Source organism: Leucopleurus acutus, assembly GCF_964270905.1.
Source record: "Leucopleurus acutus genome assembly, chromosome: 1".
Lineage (NCBI taxonomy): Eukaryota > Metazoa > Chordata > Mammalia > Artiodactyla > Delphinidae > Leucopleurus > Leucopleurus acutus.
Window position 1 is genome coordinate 187530389 of NC_139142.1, and position 13229 is coordinate 187543617.

The 13229-nt window shown below is 36.4% G+C and overlaps 1 protein-coding gene across 18 annotated transcripts in view; it reads right to left on the reverse strand.

The window, feature by feature from the left end:
- The window catches only part of CCDC7 (coiled-coil domain containing 7), a 288810-nt gene that overhangs the window by 155033 nt on the left and 120548 nt on the right, over positions 1-13229 (reverse strand). For 17 of the 18 annotated variants that reach the window (XM_082854543.1, XM_082854542.1, XM_082854544.1 and 14 more), the window contains 2 exons: positions 10781-10891; positions 5145-5255 (listed from right to left, as the gene is read on the reverse strand). In XM_082854543.1, coding sequence (XP_082710669.1) covers positions 5145-5255; positions 10781-10891 — 222 coding nt within the window. The remainder of the gene's footprint in view (positions 1-5144; positions 5256-10780; positions 10892-13229) is intronic. The other variant, XM_082854534.1, reaches the window with a different exon arrangement.

A 13229-nucleotide genomic window follows, 5' to 3' on the forward strand; every position in this document is an offset into this window, starting at 1 on the left:
AGGTCTAAGGACATATATAGACTGAAAGTGAAAGGATGGGAACAGATTCCCCATGCAAATGATAACCAAAAGAGAATAGTGATGGCTATACTATAATATCAGACAGAAGAGACTTTAGTCAAAACCTGTTAAAGAGACAAAGTAAGACATCATATAATAATAAAAAGGTCAATTCTCCAGGAATATGTAACATTATAAATATAAACATTATAGTGTTTATATATATAAACATATATTCATCACACATGAGAACTCCTAAATACATGAAGAAAACATTAACCAGATTGAATGGAGAAATAGACCATAAAACAAAAATTGTAGGAGACTTCAATACCTCATTTTCAATAATGGAAAGAACAACCAGAAAAAAGATCAATAAGAAAATTAGAGGATTTGAACAACACTATAGGCCAATTGGACATTATAGATATATGCAAAAAAACCTCCACCTAACAACATCAGAATACATTTTTCTCAAGTACACATGGAACATTCTCCAGGATACTGTTATTACGCAAAATAACTTTTCTGATCACAATGGAAAGAAACTAGAAATTAACAGTAGCAGAAACACTTGAAAATCCACAAATATGTGGGAAATATAAAAATATATTCTCAAAAAAAACAATGGGTGAAGTAGAAATTGCGAGAGAAATTAGAAATTATCTTGAGACAAATGAAAATGAAAACACAACATAACAAAATATATGCAATGCAATGAAAGCAGTGCTAAGAGGGAAATTTATAGCTATGAATGCTTATTACATTAAAAAAGAAGAAATATTTCAAATAAACAACCTAACTTTACAACTCAAGGAACTAGAAAAAGAAGATAAAACTATACCCAAAGATAGCAGAAGGAAGGAAATAATAAAGATTAGAGCAGAGGTAAGTGAAACAGAGAAGAGAAAAACAATAAAGAAAATGAATAAAACCAGGAGTTGGTTTTTTGAAAAGACCAACAAAATTGAAAACATTTAGTTACATTAGCTAAGAAAAAAGGGAAAAGACTCAAATAATTAAATAAGAAATGAAAGAAGAGGCATTACAACCAATGCCATAGGAATAAAAATTATTATAAGAGAACATTATGAACTGTATGCCAACTATCTGAAATACCTAGAAAAAAATGAATTCTAAGAAACGCAACCTACTAACTGAATCATGAATAAACAGAATATCTGAAAGAACAGTAACTAGTAGATTAAATCAGTAATCAAAAACCTCCCGACAGATAGAAACCCAGGACCAGACAGCTTCACTGCAGAATGCTACCAAACATTAACAACAACAAAACTAACACTAGTCCTCATCAAACTCATCCAAAGAAATGAATAGGAAAACTTTTAAACTCATTCTATGAAGCCAGTATTAACCTGATACCAAAGTCAGACAAAGGGATTATATGAAAGGAAAATTACAGGCCAGTATACCTGATGAACACAGATGCAAAACTCAACAATATACTAGCAAACAGAATTCAAGAGCTCATTAAAAGGATTAAATACCACATCCAAGTGGGATTTATTCCTGGAATGCAAGGTTGATTTAATACATGAAAATCAATTAATGTGACACATCATATTAATAGCATGAAGGAAAAAAAAAACACACATGACCATCTCAGCTGATACAGAAAATTAAACATCCTTTTATGATTAAACAAAACACTCAACAAACTAAGATTAAAAGCAAAATACCCACATATAATAAAGACTATATAAGCAAAGCCCTAACAGCTAACATCACACTCAGTGATGAAAAACTAAAAACTTCCTTTGAGATCAAAAATAAGGCAAGGATGCCCACTCTCACCACTTCTATTCAACATAGTACTAGAAGTCCTAACAACAGCAACTGGGCAAAAAAAGAAATACAAGATATAAAAATTAGAAAGGAAGAAGTAAAATTATCTGTTCATAGATAAAATGTCCTTATACATAGAAAACCCTAAAGATTCACACATGCATACACACACAAAAAAACCCCCAGGAGAATTAATAAATGAATTCAGCAAAGTTTCAGGGTACAAAATCAACATGTAAAAATCAGTTACATTTTTACAAACTATTAATGTACAATATGAAAAGTAAACTATGAAAACAATTCATCAAAAATAATAAAATATGTAGGAATAAACTTAACCAAGGAGGCAAAAGGCATGTACACTGAAAACTATAAAACACTGCTGAAATCAACCTACCTAAGGAGGCAAAAGACCTGTGCATGCAAACCTATAAAGTACTGATGAAAGAAATCAAAGATGATACAGATGGAGAGATATACCATGTTCTTGGATTGGAAGAATCAATATTGTGAAAATGACTATACTACACAAAGCAATCTACAGATTCAATGCAATCCCTATCAAATTACCAATGGTATTTTTCACAGAACTAGAACAAAAAATTTTGCAATTTGTATGGAAACACAAAAGACCCCAAATAGCCAAAGCAATCTTGAGAAAGAAAAACAGAGCCAGAAAAAAAAGGAACAGTAAAAAAATAAAAATAAAATAAAACGGAGCCAGAGAAATCAGGCTCCTTGTCTTCAGACTATACTACAAAGCCACCGTAATCAAGACAGCATGGTACTGGCAAAAAAACATAAATATAGATCAATGGAATAGGATAGAAAGCCCAGAGATAAACCCATGCACCTATGGTCACCTAACCTATGACAAAGGAGGCAAGAATACACAATGGAGAAAAGACAGCCTCTTCAATAAGTCGTGCTCGGAAAACGGACAGCTACATGTGAAAGAATGAAATTAGAACACCATAACAAAAAAATAAACTCAAAATGGATTAAAGACCTAAATGTAAGGTCATACACTATAAAACTCTTAGAGGAAAACATAGGCAGAACATTCTTTGACATAAATCACAGTGAGATCTTTTTTGACCCACCTCCTAGAGAAATGGAAATAAAAACAAAAATAAACAAATGGGACCTAATTAAACTTAAAACCTTTGCACAGCAAAGGAATCCATAAACAAGATGAAAAGACAACACTCAGAATGGGAAAAGATATTTGTAAATGAAGCAACTGACAAAGGATTAATCACCAAAATAGACAAACAGCTTATGCAGCTCAATATCAAAAAAACGACCCAATCAAAAAATGGAGACCTAAATAGACATTTCTCCAAAGAAGACATACAAATGCCCAACAAACAAATGAAAAGATGCTCAACATCACTAATTATTAGAGAAATGCAAATCAAAACTACAATGAGGTATCACCTCACATTGGTCAGAATGGCCATCATCAAAAAAATCTACAAACAGTAAATGCTGAAGAGGGTGTGGAGAAAAGGGAACCCTCTTGCATTGTTGGTGGAAATGTAAATTGATACAGCCATGATGGAGAAAAGTATGGAGGCTCCTTAAAAGACTAAAAATATAACTACCATATGACCCAGCAATCCCACTACTGGGCATATACCCAGAGAAAAACAAAATTCAAAAAGCTATATGCACCCCAATGTTCAGTGCAGCACTATTGACGATAGCCACAACATGAAAGTGAAGCCAGAAAGAGAAAAACAAATATCATATATTAACGCATATATGTGGAATCTAGAAAAATGGTATAGATGATCTTATTTGCAAAGCAGAAACAGAGACACAGACTCGCGAACAAATGTATGGATACCAAGGGGGAATGGAAGGGGATGGGATGAATTGGGAGATTGGGATTGACATATATACACTATTGATACTATGTATAAAATAGACAACTAATGAGAACCTACTGTATAGTACAGGGAACGCTACTAAATGCACTGGGGTGACCTAAATGAGAAGGAAATCCAAAAAGGAGGGGATATATGTATACGTATAGCTGATTCACTTTTCTGTAGAGTAGAAACTAATACAACATTGTAAAGCAACTATACTCCAATAAAAATTAATTAAAAAAAACACTGCTGAAAGAAATTAAAGAAGAGACAAATAAATGAAAAAACATCCCATGTTCCTGGATTTGAAAACTTAATATAGTTAAGGTCTCAGTACTACCCAAAGCAATCTACAGATTCAGTGTAATCCCTATAAAAATCCAAGTGCATTTTTGGCAGAAGAAATAGAAAAACGCATGCTAAAATTTATACAGGATCTCAAAGGATCCCAAATAGCCAAAACATCTTGAAAAAGAATAACGAATTTATACCTCTAGCATTTACTAATTTCAAAACATATTACAAAGCACAGGTAATCAAAATAGTGTGGTAGGGGCATAAAGACAGACATACAGACCAATGGAATAGATTAAAGAGCTTAGACCCTCACATGTATAGTTGATGACCTTTAATAAGGGTGTCAAGAACAATCTATGGGGAAAGAACAGTGTCTCCAAGAAATAGGTGAATAAACTGATATCTACATGTAAAACAATAAAGTTGGATGTTTACCTTACATCATACACAAAAATTAATTCAAAATGGGTTAAAGACTGAAACTTAAGACCTAAAACTATAAAATTTCTTGAAAAAAACATATGGAAAAATCTCATGATGTTGAATTTGACCATTCCCTTTGGTCCCTGTGATCCACATCTCCTGTTTGAGTTACAGGTCTCAGCACCTCTTTGTTCACCAACTATGGGCTATGACTAAAGGACACTGCCACAGACATGTCAGAGTTAACTGCTGAACTTATGGACCCAAATCTCCTGGAGAGAGCTCAGAAGTGTACACCCTTTAAGAGTCAGTTGATGGTCTGTTATTGAATCATACTGAGTACATAACCCAAGGCCTTAAAATAATCTTAGTACTAGAAATCTCAATCAAAAGGTATCAATACTTTTGTTTCTGTTCTCTAATTATCTTAGGGTTTTAACACTTTAGGTCAAAGTAGAAATTTTCTATGAAGTATATGCCCAGGACTTCCCTGCTGGTCCTGTGGTTAAGACTCTGCACTTCTACTGCAGGGGGCGCGGGTTTGATCCCTGGTTGGGGAACTAAGAGCCCACATGCCATGCAGCGAGGCCAAAAAATTAAAAATAAATAAATTGACTTAATTTAAAAAATAAAATAAAATAAAATGCATGCCCAAATACATATCCATGAACCAAACAAAAAAGCTCATTTGATGAGTTTAATTTAAAATATTTAAAAATTTTCTATAATTACTATACTTACTAGTGTGTCCTTCCCTTCTGAGATTTCTTTCTTTCTTTACTTGCTGTTGGATTTTTGACACTGAATCTTGATTCTCATGCATAAGCTTCTTATCTGGTACTTTATCATGAGCTTCAAAAAGAGATACATTCACTCCACTTAAATGGGAAAATAGATTTATTGTGAAATCTCTAATTTCAAATTTATAATAATTATGCAGCAGCATCTTCTCTCATTTTTATAAAGTTTTAAATAAATTGCCACAATGCTAGATCCACATGAAAATTGTGAGATCATTTTTGATAGATGTATGGTGAAACAGTCTCAGTGTTTCATAAACATTCCTAGACATCAAATATGTTTTATATTAGTCTCTAGTTTTCTTGTGTTATTTATACTTTAGGTAAATACATATTTATAGGCCAAACAATGAAATTGTGTACATACTACCCCATGTAAAATAGATAGCTAGTGGGAAGCAGCCGCACAGCACAGGGAGATCAGCTCAGTGCTTTGTGACCACCTAGAGGGGTGGGACAGGGAGGGTGGGAGGGAGACACAAGAGGAAGGAGATATGGGGATATATGTATATGTATAGCTGATTCACTTTGTTATAAAGCAGAAACTAACACACCATTGTAAAGCAATTATACTCCAATAATGATGTTAAAGAAAAACACAAACCTATGTTGACTTCTTAAAAAAAAAAAAGAAAATGTGTAAGTACAAGTGTTTCATTACAATATTATGTGTAATTGCAAAATAGTTAAAAGCAGCAAAATATATAAGCATAGAAGATTGGTTGAATAAATTAAAGTATATATTATAAACGATGGTGAAGTATAAATTATGGTATATGATGTAGTATAACAAGTGTACCTACTACTGTAAAAGAAATGCAAAAGGTCTCTATAAAACGAACTGGAGGGATTTCTAGGAGGCAACAATAAATGAAAAAAAAAACTGAAATAAAGAATATCTAGGGCTTCCCTGGTGGCGCAGTGGTTGAGAGTCTGCCTGCCGATGCAGGGACACGGGTTCGTGTCCCAGTCCGGGAAGATCCCACATGCTGCGGAGCGTCTAGGCCCGTGAGCCATGGCCGCTGAGCCTGCGCGTCCGGAGCCTGTGCTCCGCAATGGGAGAGGCCACAACAGTGAGAGGCCCGCATACCACACAAAAAAAAGAATATTTAGCATGCTATCTTTTTCACCTTTGGTAAAAGAAAGAAAGGGACATAAGAAATAAATACATAAAGAGGAAAAAAAGTTATTTTTTCAATGAAACACAGAAAAGACAAACCAAAAAACAATTTAGTTGGATACCTACTAAAGGAGGGTGAGGACTAAGGAATGTAGGGAAGGAATAAGAAAGAAATGATGCTTTATATATATTTTTGCATATTTATTACTTTTAGAAAAGGGTCATGTTTTACATATTCCAAAAATAAAACTAAAGTAAAAAATAAAAAGACTAACGTTGGAAGCAACCTTAATCAACCTACTGCAGGAAAAAAATAAGCACAAATCCAAGTAGTTCATCAACAGTATTTGACATATACTCTCAGTCTTAGGCAAGAAAGTGGGATGCAAAAAAAAAAAAAAAAAAAAAAAAAATCACAAAAAATTTAGTAGGTTTTTTCCCCTAGTATCAGCTAAGTGACTGAAACAATTTTAGAAGTATTATAGGATGGAGTGAATATATAAATGTGTTGATGTTGCTCAAAGTCAGGATTCTCACTGTGGAAGGACATCCACATATAAAATGAAGGCAGGCAAAAACAAGCCCTAGGGATATTAACTGGAATTGAAGGTGCCTGTAAGAACTCATAATTTCTAAATATGCCTATGTATGTGTATATGCATATATATGTTCACTTTTATGTGTATGTAGGTGTAGGTACGTATGAATGTGTGTGTGTGTGTGTGTGTGTGTATACATACACTGAGATTCCAACTGCAAGTCAAAACCCTGTATATGATCTTTCAGCCCCATAAGCAATTACAAACCTACCTGGCAGTTCTTACAGGGAAAAGCCTCCAACCCCACACTGACTTGATGTATACACTGCAGGCACTAGAAGTAGCTGCAGTCAGGCTGACCCTTAACCTCCACTTCTAGATGACCATGATCTTACATTTATCTGCATTCTGGCCTAGGAACCTCCATTCAGAGGTTCAGATGTACTGAACCTGTACTGTTCAGATGCCTCTACCTACGCCACCTTAAAGATAGACCTGGAAGACACTATTCTCAGTCTGATTCGGTGTAAAGTACTTATCTGCTCCAAACTCTGCCTCCTCATCCTTCCCCTGGGCCCAGTGTCCTTAAGACAGCAGGAGCCTTTTGTTTGGGGCAGTGAGATGTTGCCCCCACTCTCTCCTGTCTATAATGATACACCTGACCCTTGCCTAGTGCTGTTCTGTGGGGAAAATGGAAGACTGGTAGAGCTTCAGCCCTTTTCTGTTTAGATCCTTGCTTATACTATCAGAGTAAGTGAAAAAAGGCAGAATTTTACTTTGTTTAGTTTGTTATCTTAATTGGCCAACTTGACAACCGGCAGCTCTCTAGCTCTCTGAGAAACCGGTACAGTGAGCAAAGTGATCAATATAATGCTGTAGATCCTACAAAGCACTTTTAGGAGGTGTGAGAGAAGATTTGGGCCACCCTTGGACTTTGCAAATGGATCAACTGCAAGAGTGTGAGGATCCAATGGGACACTTAGCCTGTGAGCCTCAGAAAGTGCTGGTGGAGGCCACAGAGCACCTTAGAAAGTTCTCACAAATTGTTAAATAAGACTTTCAGTTTGAAGGGAACATTGGACCTTCACTTTAGCCTCCAAACTCTGGTCAAGTTCCACTGATGAGTCAAATTAGAGATCTAACAGAGGGACTCTTAAGAGAGCTAGGGAACCAATTCCCTAGCTAATGGCTATGGTTCTCCAGAGACAGACCTAAAAGTCATCAGAGACCCTGAAAGCTGAGTTATACTCTATGACTATTGTTAGTTCTAAGTCCTGACACCGAGACTCATGCCTTTAATATAAAAGAATGTATAGGACTTTGGAATCACTTTGCCCAGTGACCTGGAGAGAACTTAGACTTGGGTCTTAACAGACTCAGATTTCTAAGTTCACTTTTGTGAATCCTATTGGTTATCAAGCTCAATCAAATTTCCTCATAAGTTGTGTCAGTCAGTTGTGACACAGTCAGATCCTAATTGGCAAATTTTCAGGCATGCAGAAATTGCTGCCCAGAAAGAAAAAGTGATGTAAAAATGGTAATAATGCTCCCTCTACTGGATGTTATGGGCAATGACCTTACCTAAAAATCTATGGGCCTGATTACCATACAGTGGGGTCTGAAAGCAGCAAATTAATGCTCTCCACCAAGATACTCATTGTTAGATGATGGGCCATGAGGACCCAGCATGTAGCCCCACTACAGTCCACTTTGTGGTGGCCGCTATGAATAATGCAAGTGCTATTCTCGCTACCTTTATCAGTGAATTCTGAGATGGATCAAAGAACTCCACATACACTGACCCTGATCACAGCTTTCAAAAATAAAAAACAAGGGCTTCCCTGGTGGCGCAGTGGTTGAGAGTCCGCCTGCTGATGCAGGGGACACGGGTTCGTGCCCCGGTTCGGGAAGATCCCACATGCCGCGGAGTGGCTAGGCCCGTGGGCCATGGCCGCTGAGCCTGCGCGTCCGGAGCCTGTGCTCCGCAACGAGAGAGGCCACAACAGTGAGAGGCCCGCATACCACAAAAAAAAATAAATAAATAAAAATAAATAAAAAACAAGATAGGGTTATACCAAGGTTCCTACATCCCCAGTGAAGATATATGAGGGCCTATTCCAGTACAATTGCAGGCAGGCGAGAATTACATTTCTTGGGCCTTCTGGATGGCGGTACACTGATAACTGTAATCCCCACAAGCCCTGGCACCAGGATGTGGGGAAAACAGATAATGCTGTCTGGTTTGGGGCCACCATCACAAACAGAAACCTTTTCCAGGCCACACTACCGTACAGTGCATTGCTATGGCCTCTACTACTGAATATATTGTCGGTATAGATGTATTATTTATGTGACCCACCACTCGCATCCACTCTCATGTTGTGACGGGATTTGCTGCAGTTAGGATATTTTAATGGGGCAGGTGGAAGATCTTGAGCGACCCAACTACCAGAACCTAGTGCCCATATCTACCAAAAGCAATATTGACTCCCTGGGTGTAAAAAAGAAATAACTGCCCTTGTTGCTGAGCTTAAAGAAGCCAACAAATTCCATAGACTATTTCTCCATTTAACAGGCCTGTGCACAAAACATCAGGTGCCTACAGACTAAGTAATTAAGGCTGCACAGAGTGTTAGTACCAACCTGGCACTGTGACTGTCACAGAAGCTATTGCCCAAGGTGAAGGAACTTGGTATACAGCAACCAACAACTTGAACTCTCTTTTCAGCAACCTTCTTCATGCAAATGACCAGGATCAGTTCACCCTTATGTAGAATTAATTGAAATATGCCACTAATGTCCTTCCACAGGGCTCCCTAAATTCCCCATCTGCCTATCTTCAATGGATAGAGCATGTCTTAGAAAAAGTCCCACTCACAGAGGGAATAATAGCTTTCTACTATATTGATGACATCCTTCTGGTGGGCCCAGGCAAAGGCACCATCCCACAGGACTGCACACCCTGTTGATCCATATGTGGCAACATGGCTGGGTCATTAATATAGACAAGGACTTAGTATCCAAGTGAAATTCCAGGGCAGCAGATAAAAATCTTACTCTAGAGGAGATGTTTGCATATCTTTTGGCCCTCCCTTCCCCAAATTATAAAAAAAAAAGTCTGAATATTGATGGGACCCTCTGAGTACTAACACATTTGCATTCTGCCCACAGGGGTTTGATGGCACATATCTGTGGGGTTAGCATAAAGGCTATTACCTCTGAGTGGAGACCCAACCAACAGGATGCTCTGGAGGACTTCCATCAGGCCATTCAAGCTGCCTTCCCTCGGACCCACCTGATCCCCATTTGGTTTTTAAGTTACTGACCTCTTTTCACCCATCGAAGCCTATAGCAAAAAGACACTGACATAGGTGAGAGGCACCCACTGATCTTTTGGAGCAGAAATTTCCCAGGTTGGCTGAAAGGTACACAGCCTTAGTGAGACAACTATTGACCTATTATTGCCCTTAATGGATACTGAGAATGAAATAGTCTTATGATCAGAAATTCCAACCAAATTGTATCAATAATTTCAGTTTTGCTCTCTAGTTGTCTTAGGGTATTCATACTTTAAATCAACATGTATGGCTTCCCTGGTGGCGCAGTGGTTGAGAGTCCGCCTGCCGATGCAGGGGACACGGGTTCGTGCCCTGGTCCGGGAAGATCCCACATGCCGCAGAGCAACTGGGCCCGTGAGCCATGGCCGCTGAGCCTGCGCGTCGGGAGCCTGTGCTCCACAATGGGAGAGGCCACAACAGTGAGGCCCGTGTACCGCAAAAAAAAAAAAAAAAAAAAATCAACATGTAAAATTTCTGCAAAACATATGCTGAGATATTATCTTCAGGAAGCAAAGAAAAAAGATCTTCTGATGAGTTTAATTTAAAATAATATGAAGTTATTCATAATTATTGTACTTACTAGAGAGTCTTTCCCTTTTGAAAGTTCTTTGTTTCTTTACTTGTGTTTGGCGTTTTGACACTGAATCCTGATGGTTAAGCATAAGCTTTTCATCTGATGCTTCATCATAACCTACATCAAGAAATGCATTTAGCCCACTGAATAGAAAATATATATCTATTGTGAAATACCTAAACTTCAACTTTATACAAGTGTACAGCAGAACTTTCTTTCATTTTGATAAAGTTAAAAATAAATTACCATAATGCTAGGTATGACATGAAAATTGTGAGAAAAGTTTTAATGAGTGTTTTGAATATATTTCTATTAGTCTCTAGTTTTCTTCGGTTATTTATACTTCAGGTTACAATCATAGGCCAAACAATGAAGACACATATGCACAAGGTTACTTATCACAGCATCATTTGTAATTGCATAATATTCAAAACCAGCTAAATATTCACAGACTATTGCTTGAATAACCTAAGAAATATACTATAAACTATATATATACAGCTGTAAAAATGAATAAGTTTTCTAGAAACTGACATGAAAGAATTTCCAAGAAAGAATGTTAAGTGAAAAATAAAAGTGAAAAAGCAGATATCTAGCATATTACCTCTGAGGTAAGAAAGAAGGGGAAGGGGGAAAATTAAGAAAAATAGAGACACTTACATTTACAAAATGAAATACAGAAATAATAAACCAGAAAACGATATAATAGATGGTTACTTGCAACAGAAGGGGTAAACTGGGGAATGTAGGGGAAGGGATTCAGGAAAAGATGATCTCTCTCTCTCTCTCTCTCTCTCTCTCTGTCCCTCCCTCTCCCTCTCCCTCTCCCTCTCTCTTGGTCTCTTTTGAAAGTAGGTTGATATTCTATATATTCCAAAAAATTATATTAACAAGGATATGACGAGTGCACTAAACAGGAAAGCAACTTAAGAAATAAATCAACTGAACTTAAATTAAAAAGGCACTAATCCAACTAACTCATGAATACAGTACTACACTCTCAATCTTGGGTAAGAGAAATAAAATCATGAAATATTTTACATGGTTTGTTTTTCTAATGGTATAAGCTAATCAGTCAGTTCTAAAACATTTTTAGAGTTTTACAGGATTGAGCAAACAAGTAAATAGGCTGATGTTGTGCGAAGTCAGGATTTACACTATGAAAGAAGGGACATGCACACAGAAGTGGAAGAAGGCAAGAACAAGCCTTGAGGGGATAGATTAGAATTGAAAGTATCTGTAAGAAACTCATAATTTCTAAATATGTCTATGTATATATGCATGCACATACACACATGTGTGTGTTTGTAGGTATATGTATGTATGAATATGTATATGTATGTGTGTATAAATATATATATATACATATAGACACACACGTGTATTTGTATTTTCTAGTCTGACTGCTCAATGTACCTCAAAGCTACCCCAGTACCGATGGGCACAATTAGTTTTCAGATCTTGGTTTCTAATAACATTTGCCATTAAAAAAAATCACGGCTCCTAGGAAAAAGAGCTGATTCCAGCTATGAGACAGGAAACGTGCAAGACAGGAAATGTGCAAGACAGCATGGGACATCTTGTCATACTAAACTAAACAGTAGGGAATTTCTCAATGACTACTAGTACTAGGGTCATGTCATAAAGCCACAGTAATTATCTTGGATAAATTCCTACTTGCTAATGCTAGGATAATCTTAGAACTAAAAAAAGAAGAATAGTATGAGTTATAAAATCATACAAAGTAATTTAATTAGAAGTTTAAAAGAAGAGAGTGCCAAGGGCACAGTCTACTATTCACCAGTTAGAATTAGAATTCATGATTTCTGTCTACTCTGATTTCAGGAGAATGATTGCTCTGGGATTTGAAGAAGCATTAGAAGCCTGTCAATAACATAGTACTATTGTTATCAGTGTTGTTATTGTTCTGTAAAAAGCTAAATTTTTTAAAAGGGAAGGAACTACGTTGGATTCCATCAGAAACTTGTGAAAATGTCCGGGACCACTTTAAGTTCTCAAGTTTATGTCTTAATTATCAAAATGATTCTTTGAAGCACAAAATATTATTCCTTCATCTGTACATGAGAAAACTGAGGGACAGAGAAGGTAATTAGTTTAACCAAAGTTATATGATTAATAACTGGCTGAGCTTGAATTCATACCCAAGAAGTTCAGCTCCAGAGCCTGAGCTCTAAACTACTACTTTTACTTCTTCCAGTAAATACAAGAAATACAAAAAGAATATAACTATAGAAAATAGAAGATATTTTAAAATTATAAGACAATATTTTATATATCTTTGTATCAAAAGTGATATAAGTCTAGACAAAGTAAATAACGTTCTCACAAAATATATTACCAAATATATTTAATGAAATACAAAAAAACTTGAATAGACTAATATCCTCAGGGGAAAATACTGAAAATCTACTGCTAAAAATGTCATAAGGCTAAA